This window comes from Pan paniscus, chromosome 16 (genome assembly GCF_029289425.2).
Source record: "Pan paniscus chromosome 16, NHGRI_mPanPan1-v2.0_pri, whole genome shotgun sequence".
Lineage (NCBI taxonomy): Eukaryota > Metazoa > Chordata > Mammalia > Primates > Hominidae > Pan > Pan paniscus.
In genome coordinates this window covers 73,611,442-73,624,274 of record NC_073265.2, presented here as the reverse complement: position 1 = coordinate 73,624,274, position 12,833 = coordinate 73,611,442, and the positions used below count along the sequence as shown (strand labels likewise).

At 47.8% G+C, this 12,833-nt stretch overlaps 1 protein-coding gene across 2 annotated transcripts; it reads left to right on the top strand.

Moving 5' to 3' along the window:
* The first annotated feature begins 9,394 nt into the window (after nt 1-9,394).
* NMB (neuromedin B) lies at nt 9,395-12,555 on the top strand. Of its 2 annotated transcripts, none has more exons than XM_034939352.4 (3): nt 9,395-9,690; nt 10,338-10,510; nt 12,280-12,555. In XM_034939352.4, exons 1-3 carry the CDS (start codon nt 9,534-9,536, stop codon nt 12,412-12,414), a joined length of 465 nt encoding a protein of 154 aa, XP_034795243.1. In that variant the 5' UTR covers nt 9,395-9,533; the 3' UTR covers nt 12,415-12,555. The 2 variants fall into 2 exon arrangements, with proteins under 2 accessions (XP_034795243.1, XP_034795244.1); XM_034939353.4 differs by having other exon boundaries at nt 9,398-9,690; nt 12,275-12,555.
* The last annotated feature ends 278 nt before the right edge of the window (nt 12,556-12,833 follow it).

Here is a 12,833-nt window from a genome sequence, read left to right as displayed (position 1 = left end):
TCCCGTCTTTAAACTCAAGTTCCTGAAAACTTCCCCTCCATATTTCATGTTTTCTGTGAAGGAATATTCACCTAGATTTGTCATTTCCCTACCATATCTAGCCACGTACTAAGTCCTCCATTTACCCCATCATTCCATTCTCATTGCCATCACCTGAATCCAGAAATACTTATTCAGTGGCTCCCTGTTGCTTGTGTACTGGTCACCCTGCAGTGTGCCAGTCTGTGCCTGTTTTGGATAATTACCACCTGTTATTAATACTTAGTTTTAGCCTGCCTTTTACTTTCAGAAATGCTTCTTGTTTGGACCATAAATTTTGTGTTCATACTACCCTTTCCCTACATTGAATTCAAACTTTGAATTCCACCAACAGTAAGCATCCTTATGAGTGCAAACATCCTTGTACTTATGTCCTCATCTATCCAATCCCTCCTCCTTATACACTTATTGGGAGGAAGACATTAATACTTTACTCACTCGGGCTGGGCGTGGTGGGTCATGCCTGTAATCCCAGCGCTTTGGGAGGCCGAGGTGGGTGGATCACTTGATGTCAGCAGTTTGAGACCAGCCTGGCCAACATGGTGAAACCCTGTGTCTACTAAAAATACAAAAATTAGCTGGCCCTGATGGCATGTGCCTGTAATCCCAGCTACTTGGGAGGTGGAGGCAGGGGAATGGCTTGAACCTGGAAGGCAGAGGTTGCAGATTGTGCCACTGCATTCCACCCTGGGTGACAGAGACTCTATCTCAGAAAAAAAAAAAAAAAAAAAAAAAATTTCATTCACAACCAGTTGTGTAAAAGTATTATTTTTCCTCCTCTGCTGAGTGTTTCCACTTGTATTATGTCATCTTATTTCTGTTTATCTGAGTCTTACCGTCTTCACAAGTTCTGCTGTCACTCAGCATTTGCACCCTTACACTGTTTGTTTAAATTTGTGGATATGGCCTCGAGGTCCTTGGCAGATTGTAAGCTCCTCCAGGACAGGAGCCCCATTTCATAGACACTGTTCTGTCTTTCCTCAGTAGCCTGAAACAGCATCTATTAAATGTTCAGTACGATCATGCATTGTAGTCAGAGGCAGTAGCTTCAGTTAGCATTGTTGTTGAGCTGTTATTTGGAGGCAGAGCATATGAATCATTAAAGTGATCTGTACTTTCCTGTTATTTAGTAAGTACATTTTCTTGGTCTTGCCAAATTTGAATCTGAAAACTTTCTCTCTCCATGGTTCCATTTAAACAGCATGTACCCTTCCCAGATTTTTAACTGTTAATCCTGCTTCCTTCTTTTTTGTGTGTGTCCTTAGGCTTAGGCTGTTGTGTCTTCTTTCTTGATGGGAGAAGTATTGGCATGTATCATTTTTCTTTAAGGAATCACAGGCTTCCTTCTTAGAGACCCAGGGCTTGGAATAGAGAAATTCTCTGTTATCCTGAGTGCATTTCTTAGTATTTGCATAAGCCTTTTACCAAGTCTAGCTAACCTCTCAGAACGTGGCATGGAGGCTGATTTCAGAATCTGAGGGCTGGGCCTCTTCTTATGACATTTTCCACTGTTAAACTTCAGAGATGACCCAGCTGGTTCTAGCTAGGTAAATGGATGTCTACCTTCATCAAGCAGCTCTTTCACTCAGGACGGCCTGTTCAGGTTGTTTTGTAGCCAGGTATATCTTCACCACTACTGTCTCTTGCTAGAACAGTAAGTAATACAAGGTAGGCTTTCAGAAGTAAAATAGCAAATATGACCCTTCACACACAACTATGGTGGGTGTGAAGCCACCATAGTTATTGCCATTCAATTAGCAAATAAAACCTCTCTGGATATAGAAAGAATGCTGTGTAACCAAAAAACATTATCAAAACTAGAATGCGCAGGGCTTACCAAAAAATGGTGAAGATGTTGCCTTCCATGTGTCATTCTAGGTCCTAAGGATTTTTCCAGCTGCACTCTCACCAGACATCACATTCTTGCACCCTGGACGTTGGTCTTACGGTACAGACATTCTGTCTTTGTTTATGCTGGTCACTCTGCCTGGAGTGCCTGGTCACTTCCCTACCTACTGAAAGCTTTCTCATTCATTTAGCAGACATTTATTGAGCATCTGCTCTGTGCCAGATTTTGGGCTAGGCCCTGGGGATACCAAGATGATGGATAAGACCATGTCCCTCCTGCTCAGTACCTTAACAGGGGCAATGAACATTAACAGATTTTTCCACATAGGATCTTAAGTATAATTATATTCTTCCCGCAATCACAAAAAAATAAGTAAATAAATAAAAATAAGTGCAATGATAGAGATGCTCAGGGAGCTCCAGAGAGGAGTGTTTCTTACTCCGGATGGAGCTTCTGAGCCCATGTCATACTTCCTGCTCTGCACTGTCCCGTACTTTGTTCGTGCTCCTCTCGAACATTGCCCTCAGAGTGGTTTGCCTTATGTGTGTCTCCCCCACCAGAGGGTCGGCTCCTGGAGGGCATTAAGACAGAGTCAGCCTCTGATTCATCCTTTGATATCTGCTAGTCCCTATTGCAGTGCTTTGCATATTTTAAACTTATTTATACTCTCTTGTTCCATAAAGATACCTCCAGTACTATGTGATGAAATAGAAAATAATTGAAGAATTCAGGTTGAGAGAAATGTGGGAGAAGAAAAGGATGAAATCAGAGGTGAGGAGGCCGGGCACAGTGGCTCACACCTGTAATCCCAGCACTTTGGGAGGTTGAGGCAGGCAGAACACTTGAGGTCAGGAGTTCAAGACCATCCTGGGCAACACAGTGAAATGCCGTTTCTACTAAAAATACAAAAATTAGCCAGGCGTGGTAGCCATCACTTGTAATCCCAGCTACTTGGGACGCTGAGGCAGGAGAATCTCTTGAACCTGGGGGGCGGAAGTTGCAGTGAGCCAAGATCGCACCACTGCACTCCAGTGTGGGCGACAGAGCAAGAGTCCATCTCAAAAAAAAAAAAAAGAAAAAGAAAGTAAAGAAAGAAATCAGAGGTGAGGTTAGTACCTACAGGACATATCAAAAGATTCTGTTGTCTACTGGAATAGATCCACAGCTTTGGCTCTCAGTCCTTAGCTGCTAATGCAAAGAGGTTCGGAACTAGTCATTTATGTGCTTTATGGAAGGGGTATAAAATGAAATTAAAAGAAAAAACTTATAATGTATCTGAAAACCAAGAAATTTCTTAACTGTGCTGCGTGACTTTTTTTTTACAATAACCCCTGTACTACTTAGTCTAATGATAGAGCTATTTCAGCGAATGTTCCAGTGTAGGTATAGTTTGGCAACTTTTGCAAAAAAGCTACTTCACAAAAGACCATCTACCCATCTAAACCAGGAATCTTCAACTTTCCTGTAGAACAGCGTTCCTTAATCTTAAAACTCATGGCCTCTTTTGGGAAACAAAAATCTCATACCTCCTCTTCATTCTGAGAAACACCCTTCCACTGCGCCAGTCTATAATATCCAACCTCTTATCCTCATCAGCCAAGAGTATTTGATCTTGCTTTCTCTTAAGTTTGTATTATAGAAACGATAATAACTTCTTTCCCATATACAGTTATTATTATATTGAATATGACTTTCAAACTGTATATCCTATCCTTGTTCTACCAATCTTAGGCATTTCTGAAATTCCACCTACTCTTTTTTTTTTTTTTGACACGGAGTTTCACTCTTGTCGCCCAGGCTGGAGTGTGATGGAGCAATCTTGGCTTACTGTAACCTCTGTCTCCTGGGTTCGAGTGATTCTCCTGCCTCAGCCTCCCAAGTAGCTGGGAATACAGGCATCTGCCACCACACCCAGCTAAGTTTTTGGTATTTTTAGTAGAGACAGGGTTTCACCATGTTGGCCAGGCTGGTCTCAAACTCCTGAGCTCAGGTGATCCACCCGCCTAGGCCTCCCAAAGTGTGAGGATTACAGGTATGGGCCACTGCGCCCAAATTCCACCTACTCCTTTTTTTTTTTTTTTTTTTTTTTTTGTGTGAGACTCCGCACTTTGCCTAGGCTGGAGTGCCATGGAGCAATCTCCACTCACTGCAACCTCCGCTTCCTGGGTTAAAGCAGTTCTCCTGTCTCAGCCTCCCAAGTAGCTGGGATTCAGACGCTCACCACCATGCCCAGCTAATTTTTGTTATTTTTACTAGAGACGGGGTTTCACCATGTTGGCCAGGGTGGTCTTGAACTCCTGACCTCAGGTGATCCGCCCACCTCGGCCTCCCAAAGTCCTGGGATTACAGGCGTGAGCCACTGTGCCCGGCCCCAACCTACTCTTATTAAGAATCATTTCTCTAAAACTGTTACTTTAATTGGCCTGTCTACTTAGATTGGTAAGCTGTATTCCAGATTTAATTCAAGGAGTCTAGTTAGAAGAATTTATACTAGACTTAATGTCAGGCAAGTAAGTAAATTGGCTAGCATCAAGCTTTGATCAAAGCTCTCAGCCTGACAACTTATTTAAGCCAAAATAGAATGCTGTGTAGAATCCTTTTTCTTGGAATTGGTCAAGAGTTGAGGTAGATGGGCTGACATTTTAGTTTATCAATTTTTGATGTAATAGGCATTTTTGCCAGAGCCAGGCACTGTTGTGTCAACACCATGGCTGTTATCCAGGGAACTTTTTCCCCCTCTGAGATGGGCTTCATATTTAAAGCAGGCTTTGCTTTTCCCAGGTCGAGCTAATAATAGTGAGTATTTAGAATATGCCAGGAGCTCTTCTAAGTGCTTTATAGTTTATAACAAACTTTTACCTTCTCTATTTAATGAACCTTCTAAATGACCTTCATTTTATAAAAGAGAGAAACCAGGAGAAGTTCAGGGATTTGTCCAGAGTCTTCTGGTCCATGCATGGCAGAGCCAGATTTGAAGTCTGTTGCTTTTACCATGTCACAATGCTGGATGTCATAACCCAGTCCTTTTACCTTTGTAAAGTCTATTGAAATTATTTTATTTGCAATAAATTCCACAGTTGCAAAGCCCTTGGGAATTCTTCTTTAGAGGCTCTAGGTTTTTCTTGTGCAGAATTGCTCAGATTATTAGTCTCTTAGAAATAGTGAGATTCTGTGGCAGATTTCCAAGCATTTAAACCTCTTTGGAGATTAAAGAGTATTCATTCCAGTTACAGAAATGTCCCCTAACATATGTGAATATTACTCCCAAATAATTAAGAATGCTGGGCCTGGGGCTTCTCACTTCCTTAGGTTTTCATAGCTTTCCTGAGTACTGCATCAGTTAGCTGATCAGCAGCCTTTGTTTTTTAGCCACCATTGGAGTCATGATCACGTTCTCATTAGGTGTAGGTATTTTCTTTTTTTCAAATATTGCCTTTAAGAAAACATTTTGTTAGCCGGGCGCAGTGGAAGCTGAGACAGGAGAATTGCTTGAGCCTGAGAGGTAGAGGTTGCAGTGAGCTGAAATCATGCCATTGCACTCCAGCCTGGGCAACAGAGCAAGACCTTGTCTCAAAAATAAATAAATAAATAAAAATTAAAAAAAAAAAACTTTTGTATTTTGGCAATTTTGATTTACGAAAGATTTCCTTCTTGAGGTTACTGTTCTGATTTTATAGGTAATCCCTATGCATTCCCTCTGAGTTTAAGAAATTGTATCCAATATCCCTGATTTTCCCTTAAAGATTCTGCTGTTTTCCTGGTTCTCTGGTCCCTTCTTCACTCTGAAAGTAAAGAGTAGGGCCTGAGATATCCCAGGATGTTTCTCTTCATCTCCCCAGCCCATACAGTTGGAGATTGTGCTCAAAAGATTTGCCAAAATAGAGATTTTACACCAAGCCTGTCCAACCCGCGGCCCTCGGGCCACATGCGGCCCAGTAGGTTTTTTTTTTTTTTTTTTTTTTGAGACGGAGTTTCTCTCTTTTTGCCCAGGTTGGAGTGCAATGGCACGATCTCGGCTCACTGCAATCTCCGCCTCCTGGGTTCAAGAGATTCTCCTGCCTCAGCCTCCCGAGTAGCTGGGACTACAGGCACCCGCCACCACACCCGGCTAATTTTTTGTATTTTTAGTAGAGACGGGGTTTCACCATGTTAGCCAGGATGGTCTCGATCTCCTGACCTCGTGATCCACCCGCCTCAGCCTCCCAAAGTGCTGAGATTACAGGCGTGAGCCACCACATCCGGCCACAGCCCAGTAGCTTTGGATGTAGCCCAACACACATTCGTAAGCTTTCCTAAAGCAGTAAGAGATTATTTTGTGTGTGACTTTTTTTTTTTTTTTTAAGCTCATCGGCTATCATTAATGTTAGTGTATTTTATGTGTGGCCCAAGACAATTCCTCTTCCAGTGTGGCCCAGGGAAGCCAAAAGATTGAACACCCCTGTTTTACACATCCTGTTGTGACAACTCTAGGTTTCCCATCATTTATTTTCTTTTTCTTTCTTTTTTTTTTTTTTTTTTTTTTTTTGAGGCGGAGTTTTGCACTTGTTGCCCAGGCTGGAGTGCAGTAGTGCGATCTTGGCTCACTGCGGCCCTCACCTCCCAGGTTCAAGTGATTCTCCTTCCTCGGCCTCCTGAGTACCTGGGATTACAGGTGCGTTGTCATCATGCCCGGCTAATTTTTGTATTTTTAGTAGAGATGAGGTTTCACCATGTTGGCCAGGTTGGTCTCGAACTCCTGCCTCAGGTGATCCGCCCATCTCAGCCTCCCAAAGTGCTAAGATTATAGGTGCGAGCCCTGGCTCCCGGCTGTAATATCCATTCTTAATCGCTATTTTTGATGAAGCAATTTTTTAATTAAAAAACTTGGTGTACTTTAAATATTTTCCTGGTGTTAGCTATGATAGGATTTGCCATGTATCTTTCACCCTTTTAGTTACCCCATGGGTTGTTTTGTGAACCTGCCTCACATTTTCTGTGCATGTCCTTGAATGTTGTAGAATCCTAGGAGGGTCGAGAGTGGGTTCTGAAGAGCTTCCCCACGTACCTCCATTCAATTCAATGCTAGCCTTTCCCCATGGAGTGGAGGCCTTTGGACTTCTCTTGCCACCAGAGTGGACTTAGGGAACAGGCAGTTGGCATTTGAGGTCCTCATGCTAAGCTTAGAGCCTAGCACTCCCTTGAGCAAGCCACCTTCTCCCCTGTGCCTCCCATTTTTTTCCCTAAGGTGAGTGCTCCTAAGTCTGTGGAGGTGCTCCCCTGCTGTTTTCTCCAGGGTCCTCAGAGGCCCCCCCTTTTTTTTTCTATAGTAGGCTGACAGAGCAAATGGTCCCAAGGGTGCCTGGGGCCAGCCTCAGAGCTGTGGCTGCAGCTGTGAACCCAGGCTGTGTCAGAGGAAGCTTGGCTTAAGTATAAATAACCTTAGCAGAACTCAAGGTCCAGTCACCTGTGGAAGAGAGGTGAAACTCGAAATGCAGTGCCCACTCCCTCTCCCTCCTGAGATATACATAAACACAACTTGGTGTTGAAATTTGAGATGGTACAATGGGAGTGGGTGTGGTTTAGGGAGAGTTGTATCTGCCCTGCATAGATTTGGGGGCCTGATGCAGTGGTCCAGACAGACCTGAAATCTGATTCCAGTGGGACATCTGGGAAAGTGGCTAAACCTCTTAGCCTGTTCCCACCTATAAAAATGAGGAGACAGAAACCTACCAAATAAGATTCCTTCAAGCATTTAAGTGATGCAGCACTCAATCAGTACCAGCTTCTGTGTGTTCACGCTAATTTCTATTATCCATGGACTAGAGAAGATAGGATGGGGGTTTGATGGATGCAGAGGAGAGGGAGGGGGGTCACAAAGGAATGATTACCGGGAGGTGATAAGAGCTATATCTGTACACCATGGCTAAGCTGTGACAAGAAAGCAGAGAGGTGTAAATGCCAGGGTGGGAGGTGAGAAGCAAGGAGATTGGGGGGAAAGCCAGGGCCAGAAATGAAACGTCCCTGTCCTGTGTGTCATGCTCCTGGAAGCTGGGCCTCCAGCTGGGTATGACAGCCAGTTTTTCATGTGAGCTTCCCCTTCTAGGATGGGGATCCACAGAGCTAGCAACCTTGCTGAGCTAGATACTAAGCAAGAGTCCTAGAAGCAGGTCCCATTATCAAGCCAGATGGGAGTAGGTTCTGGTACAGCCACTCTGTTCCGTGTTCCAGAGGTATCCAGAGTCCAAGGGGTGGTCTGCACCCCCGCTCCTCCATCACTCTCTCCTTTGTGTACTTGTCTCTCCAATGAGATGGTTAACTCCCTTGGGAGCAAGGAATTATCTGTCGCCCCTCTTCTTGTGTCTAGTGTAGTGCTCTGAACAATGGGTTTCAGTTAATTAAGCAAACATAAATGTATTCTTCTGGAGCACAGTGTTTTCCTCTGCTCATTATATGATACCACTTATCCAGAAGTTCTTTCCAAGAAAGTCCAGACAGCTCCTGGGGAGAACAAAGTGCCAGGTGTGAGAGGGCAGGTCCTACAAAATTGCTGCTTCCGGCCACAGAGTACTTATGCTAAAACATGTAAAAGTATTAAAATTAGGGCAGTGTGGTTATTACCATTTTACAGTTGAAGAAAGTGAGGTTCAGCCGGGTCACAGCTTGTACATGGACTCCTGGGTGCAGTGCAGTCCTGGGTGCAGTGCTCTTTCCACTTTCTTGACCCAGAGGTCTGCTTCCTGCCCATAAGCCAGGCCCTCCAGCTGGATGCCCGTTCCTCAGAAGCGGCCCTTTGTCCCACCCTCCATCATTCTGCATTCCCATCCTGAGCACCTACTGTGTGCCAGAACATTTCCAGACTGTGATGCTGGCTGTGAGAGGGCAGAGAGCAAGGTGAACACGGGTCAGATTCCCCCAAAGGGCGGAGGTGATGGGGATTAGTTTATGGAAGTCCTTTGGTGCCTAGCACTTGGCTGGATACTGTAAAAATGCCTCTGTTAGCCTGGGAAACCTAGCGACATCCAGTCTCTTGGAAAGAAAAAAAAAAAAAAAAGCCAGGCATGAAGGCGTGTGCCTGTGGTCCCAGCTTCTGGGGAGGCTGAGGCTTGAGCCCAGCCCTGGAGGTTGAGTTTGCAGTGAGCCGTGATCGCGCCACCGCACTCCAACCTGCGCGATACTGCCAGATCCTGTCTCAGAAAAAAAAAAAAAAAAGGCTGTTACCCGGGAGGAGAGCTCCTCGCCCGACCTCTACCCTCATGAAAAGAGGCTCAGAGGGCTGAAGTGCCTATTTGGCCGAAAGCCGTGGCAGGGTGGCAAGGCAGGGCCAGGGGAAGCGGCTCCGCCGCCGGGGCCGGGCCCCTGTTTGGCCGGTGCCCGGTCCTTAGCCTGAAGGTGGTGGGCTTCCGCCAGAAGCCCCTGGCGGAAGCGGTGCCCGCGTGCGGGCCAGAGTGTGGGTGTGCAGGTCTCTGGGCGGCCCAAAGGGGGTGCCCCTGCCTGGTAACCTAGCGGGAGGGTGGGGACGGCGGGGAGGGCGGCGGGCGCGGGGCACGGCTCCGCTGCTCAGGGCAGGCTCCGCCCCCAGGGGCGCGGATTTAAAAGGATCGAAGGCAGCCCCGGAGCCCAGCGGCCGGGAAGCGCGCCCGAACGAAGCCGCGGCCCGGGCACAGCCATGGCCCGGCGGGCGGGGGGCGCTCGGATGTTCGGCAGCCTCCTGCTCTTCGCCCTGCTCGCTGCCGGCGTCGCCCCGCTGAGCTGGGATCTCCCGGAGCCCCGCAGCCGAGCCAGCAAGATCCGAGTGCACTCGCGAGGCAACCTCTGGGCTACCGGTAAGTCTTTGGGGACGGAGCAAGCAAGCGCCCCTCATGCAGTTCAGACCCCATTTCCTTCTCAACCCTCTGGCCGCTCCTCAGCCACGGACACTAGTGTCGGAGCAGGTGGAAAACCCTGGGGCTCATCTAATTTAATAGATATGTACTTGAGACCCGGACAGGTCAGTGACTTGGCTAAGGTCGCGCAGCCAGTTTAAGACAGGGCTGGGCTAGATCCTAAATCCCACTGCCAGCCGGTGCCCCTTACCTTAGGCGAGACTTAACCGAATCTTCTAACCGCTGGTGTGTTTTTGCTGCACCTCCACTTTCCAGGCACCTCTTCACTCTCCACTTCCTACCCTGCCCTTTTTCGTCCCTTGTCCAAGCAGCCCACACAACTAGCAGAGTTTCTCCCTGGCCCTGGACCATCCCACCTTCCTGCCAGCTGTGCCATCCTCTCTACCTGTTCAGGAAAAGCTGAGGGAGCAGGCTTTGCCACCACCCAGACACCTTTGTGGCTCCTTGGTGAGGTGGAAGCACCAAGAGGAGGAAGGTTAAGTATCTTCCCGCCACAAGAACGGAAACGTGGGAGAGATGAGGAACTTTTCCCCTGAGGTAGGATCCTGGCTGCTTGACTTCCTTGTGCCTGGACACCTCCTTTCCAGGTCACTTCATGGGCAAGAAGAGTCTGGAGCCTTCCAGCCCATCCCCATTGGGGACAGCTCCCCACACCTCCCTGAGGGACCAGCGACTGCAGCTGAGTCATGATCTGCTCGGGATCCTCCTGCTAAAGAAGGCTCTGGGCGTGAGCCTCAGCCGCCCCACACCCCAAATCCAGGTGAGCCGGGCCCCTGCTCCAATGTCAGGAGGGCCCAGCTGGGGCCATTCCCGGATCCTGCATGGGAGGAATTACCACCCAGTACTGTATTAGGGTGTGACTGTCTGACTAGGACATTATGGGTGTGGACCCCAGAAAGCCAGGTTTCCAGGCTTTTCCCTCTTGAGGCAGAGCTCAAAGGAGGAACAGTCCAAAGGAAGGAAGCTGACCTTCCCAGCAGACCCCATGGGGCAAGAAGTAGGGAAAGAAGTTCCCCTGACTCATCACCCAGTCTAAAGTAACAGACTGGGATCATCAGCCTTTTGGAGCAGGACCTTTCTCCCCCAGTCTACACAGTCTTGTCCCACCCGTGCTGTTCCCTGCTGCATTAGTCAAGTCCACCTTTGCTGTGTCCTGTGTATGCTTGTGGCCGGAATGGGACCCTGAGGCCCAGAGAGGGAAAGAGAAGTCAGCAGCCAAGACAGAGTCTGGACCTTATTCACCTGGACTGGAGCTCTTCCCATTCTCTCATCTGCCTCAGTATCCAGTGGTAGGGTTTAGCAACTTCAGTACATTTGACATTCTAGGCTGAATCATTGTTTCTTGTGAGGGCTGACGTGTGCATCATGGGATGTTTAGCAGCATCCCTGGTCTCTACATACTAGATGCCAGTAGCATCTTCCCCCCCATCAAGTTGTGACAACTGAAAAGACCTCCAGACATCACCAGATGTCTGCTGGGGGAGAGGGCCCCAAATCATTATTGGTTGTCAGTCACTGATCTATGGGATTCAAGACTCCAAAGCTGGAGCCAAGCCAGCCTCAAGGTATAGCCCCGCTGAGTGGCAACTCCTTCATTCCCTGCTCCTGGTGCTGTCCTTACTGCACACCACGCTCCCTGGTCCTGCTGCTGTGTGCAGAAGGCAGTGTGATGTGGTAGAATGTGGGTTCTGACTACAACGTGCTGGGCTCATAACCTAGCTACTTAGTAGCTGTATGACCTTAGAAATGTCCCTTAACTTCTCTAAAGCCTCAATATTCTTCACCCATAAAATGAAGATAATAAGGCCCATCTCCCATTAAATGAGACCATTTATGTCAAATGCTCAGCATGGTGCCTGGCTCATAGACAGCCCTTAGTAGATGGGAGCTCTTATCAGTCTGTGAGCTCCCTGGCGGACCTGTTGTAGACTCGCCTTCATATCCCCCACTGTGCCTAGCATATAGTGTGTGCATTTTGAAGGGAGAGGCATTCCCTAGAAAAGGTCCAACCCAGCCTCAACCAACATCCCTGACTTCCTGAAGCACAGAACCAGCAGCCCCTGAGGACCTCAGATGTAAGGCCTAGGAGCTTGGGCTGGCTGAGTCTGAAGGGAAACAATGTCACCTCTAGTGCCCTTGGTTTTGAAGCTCTGACACATGCAGACCAACTAGAGAATCTCAGAAGCAGCAGTGCCTAGGTCTGGGGCTTCAGAGTGAGGTCTGGGGCAGAGCTGGGGTGGGGAAGTGAGGACGCTGACACTAGCCCAGCACCAGGCACTGTATTTGGATTTTCTTCCACGATCTTCTTTGACTGTCATGACCACCCTGGGTGGTTGGGGCTGTGTTCTGAGAAAACTACTGCCCCGACCCCTCCAAGGCAATTCAGGGTGCTCTGGGGCCTGCCTCAGCTGACAGCCTGCTGGTGCCCACCTCTGCAGACATCTGGCACTTAGGAATGGCAGGATGCCCCTATCTTTATCAGGAGCCCCTCCCTGGCTCAATTCTTCTGTATGTTTCTCTTCAGTACAGGAGGCTGCTGGTACAAATACTGCAGAAATGACACCAATAATGGGGCAGACACAACAGCGTGGCTTAGATTGTGCCCACCCAGGGAAGGTGCTGAATGGGACCCTGGTGATGGCCCCATCTGGATGTAAATCCTGAGCTCAAATCTCTGTTACTCCATTACTGTGATTTCTGGTTGGGTCACCAGAAATATCGCTGATGCAGACACAGATTATGTTCCTGCTGTATTTCCTGCTTCCCTGTTGAATTGGTGAATAAAACCTTGCTCTCTACATACAATGCCTGGTCCTCTCCTTTCACCCGTCTTTTAGGGGATGGGAGGAAAAGGGGGCTGGAGGGCAGAGTGTTCAGTGAGATGGGGCTGGCTCAAAAAGTCCAGAATACCCCATGCCATGGCACCAGCCTGGCACTGACTCTGGCCTCCTACCCATTCATTCAGCAAGCAAATAACGCCTGTTGCATGCCAGGCTTCGTGCCAGGCGCGGGGTTCTACTCTCATTTCTGCCACCTACTGGCGCAGGCAAGTGTCACTAGTTTCCTCGCTAGTAAAAGGGGGC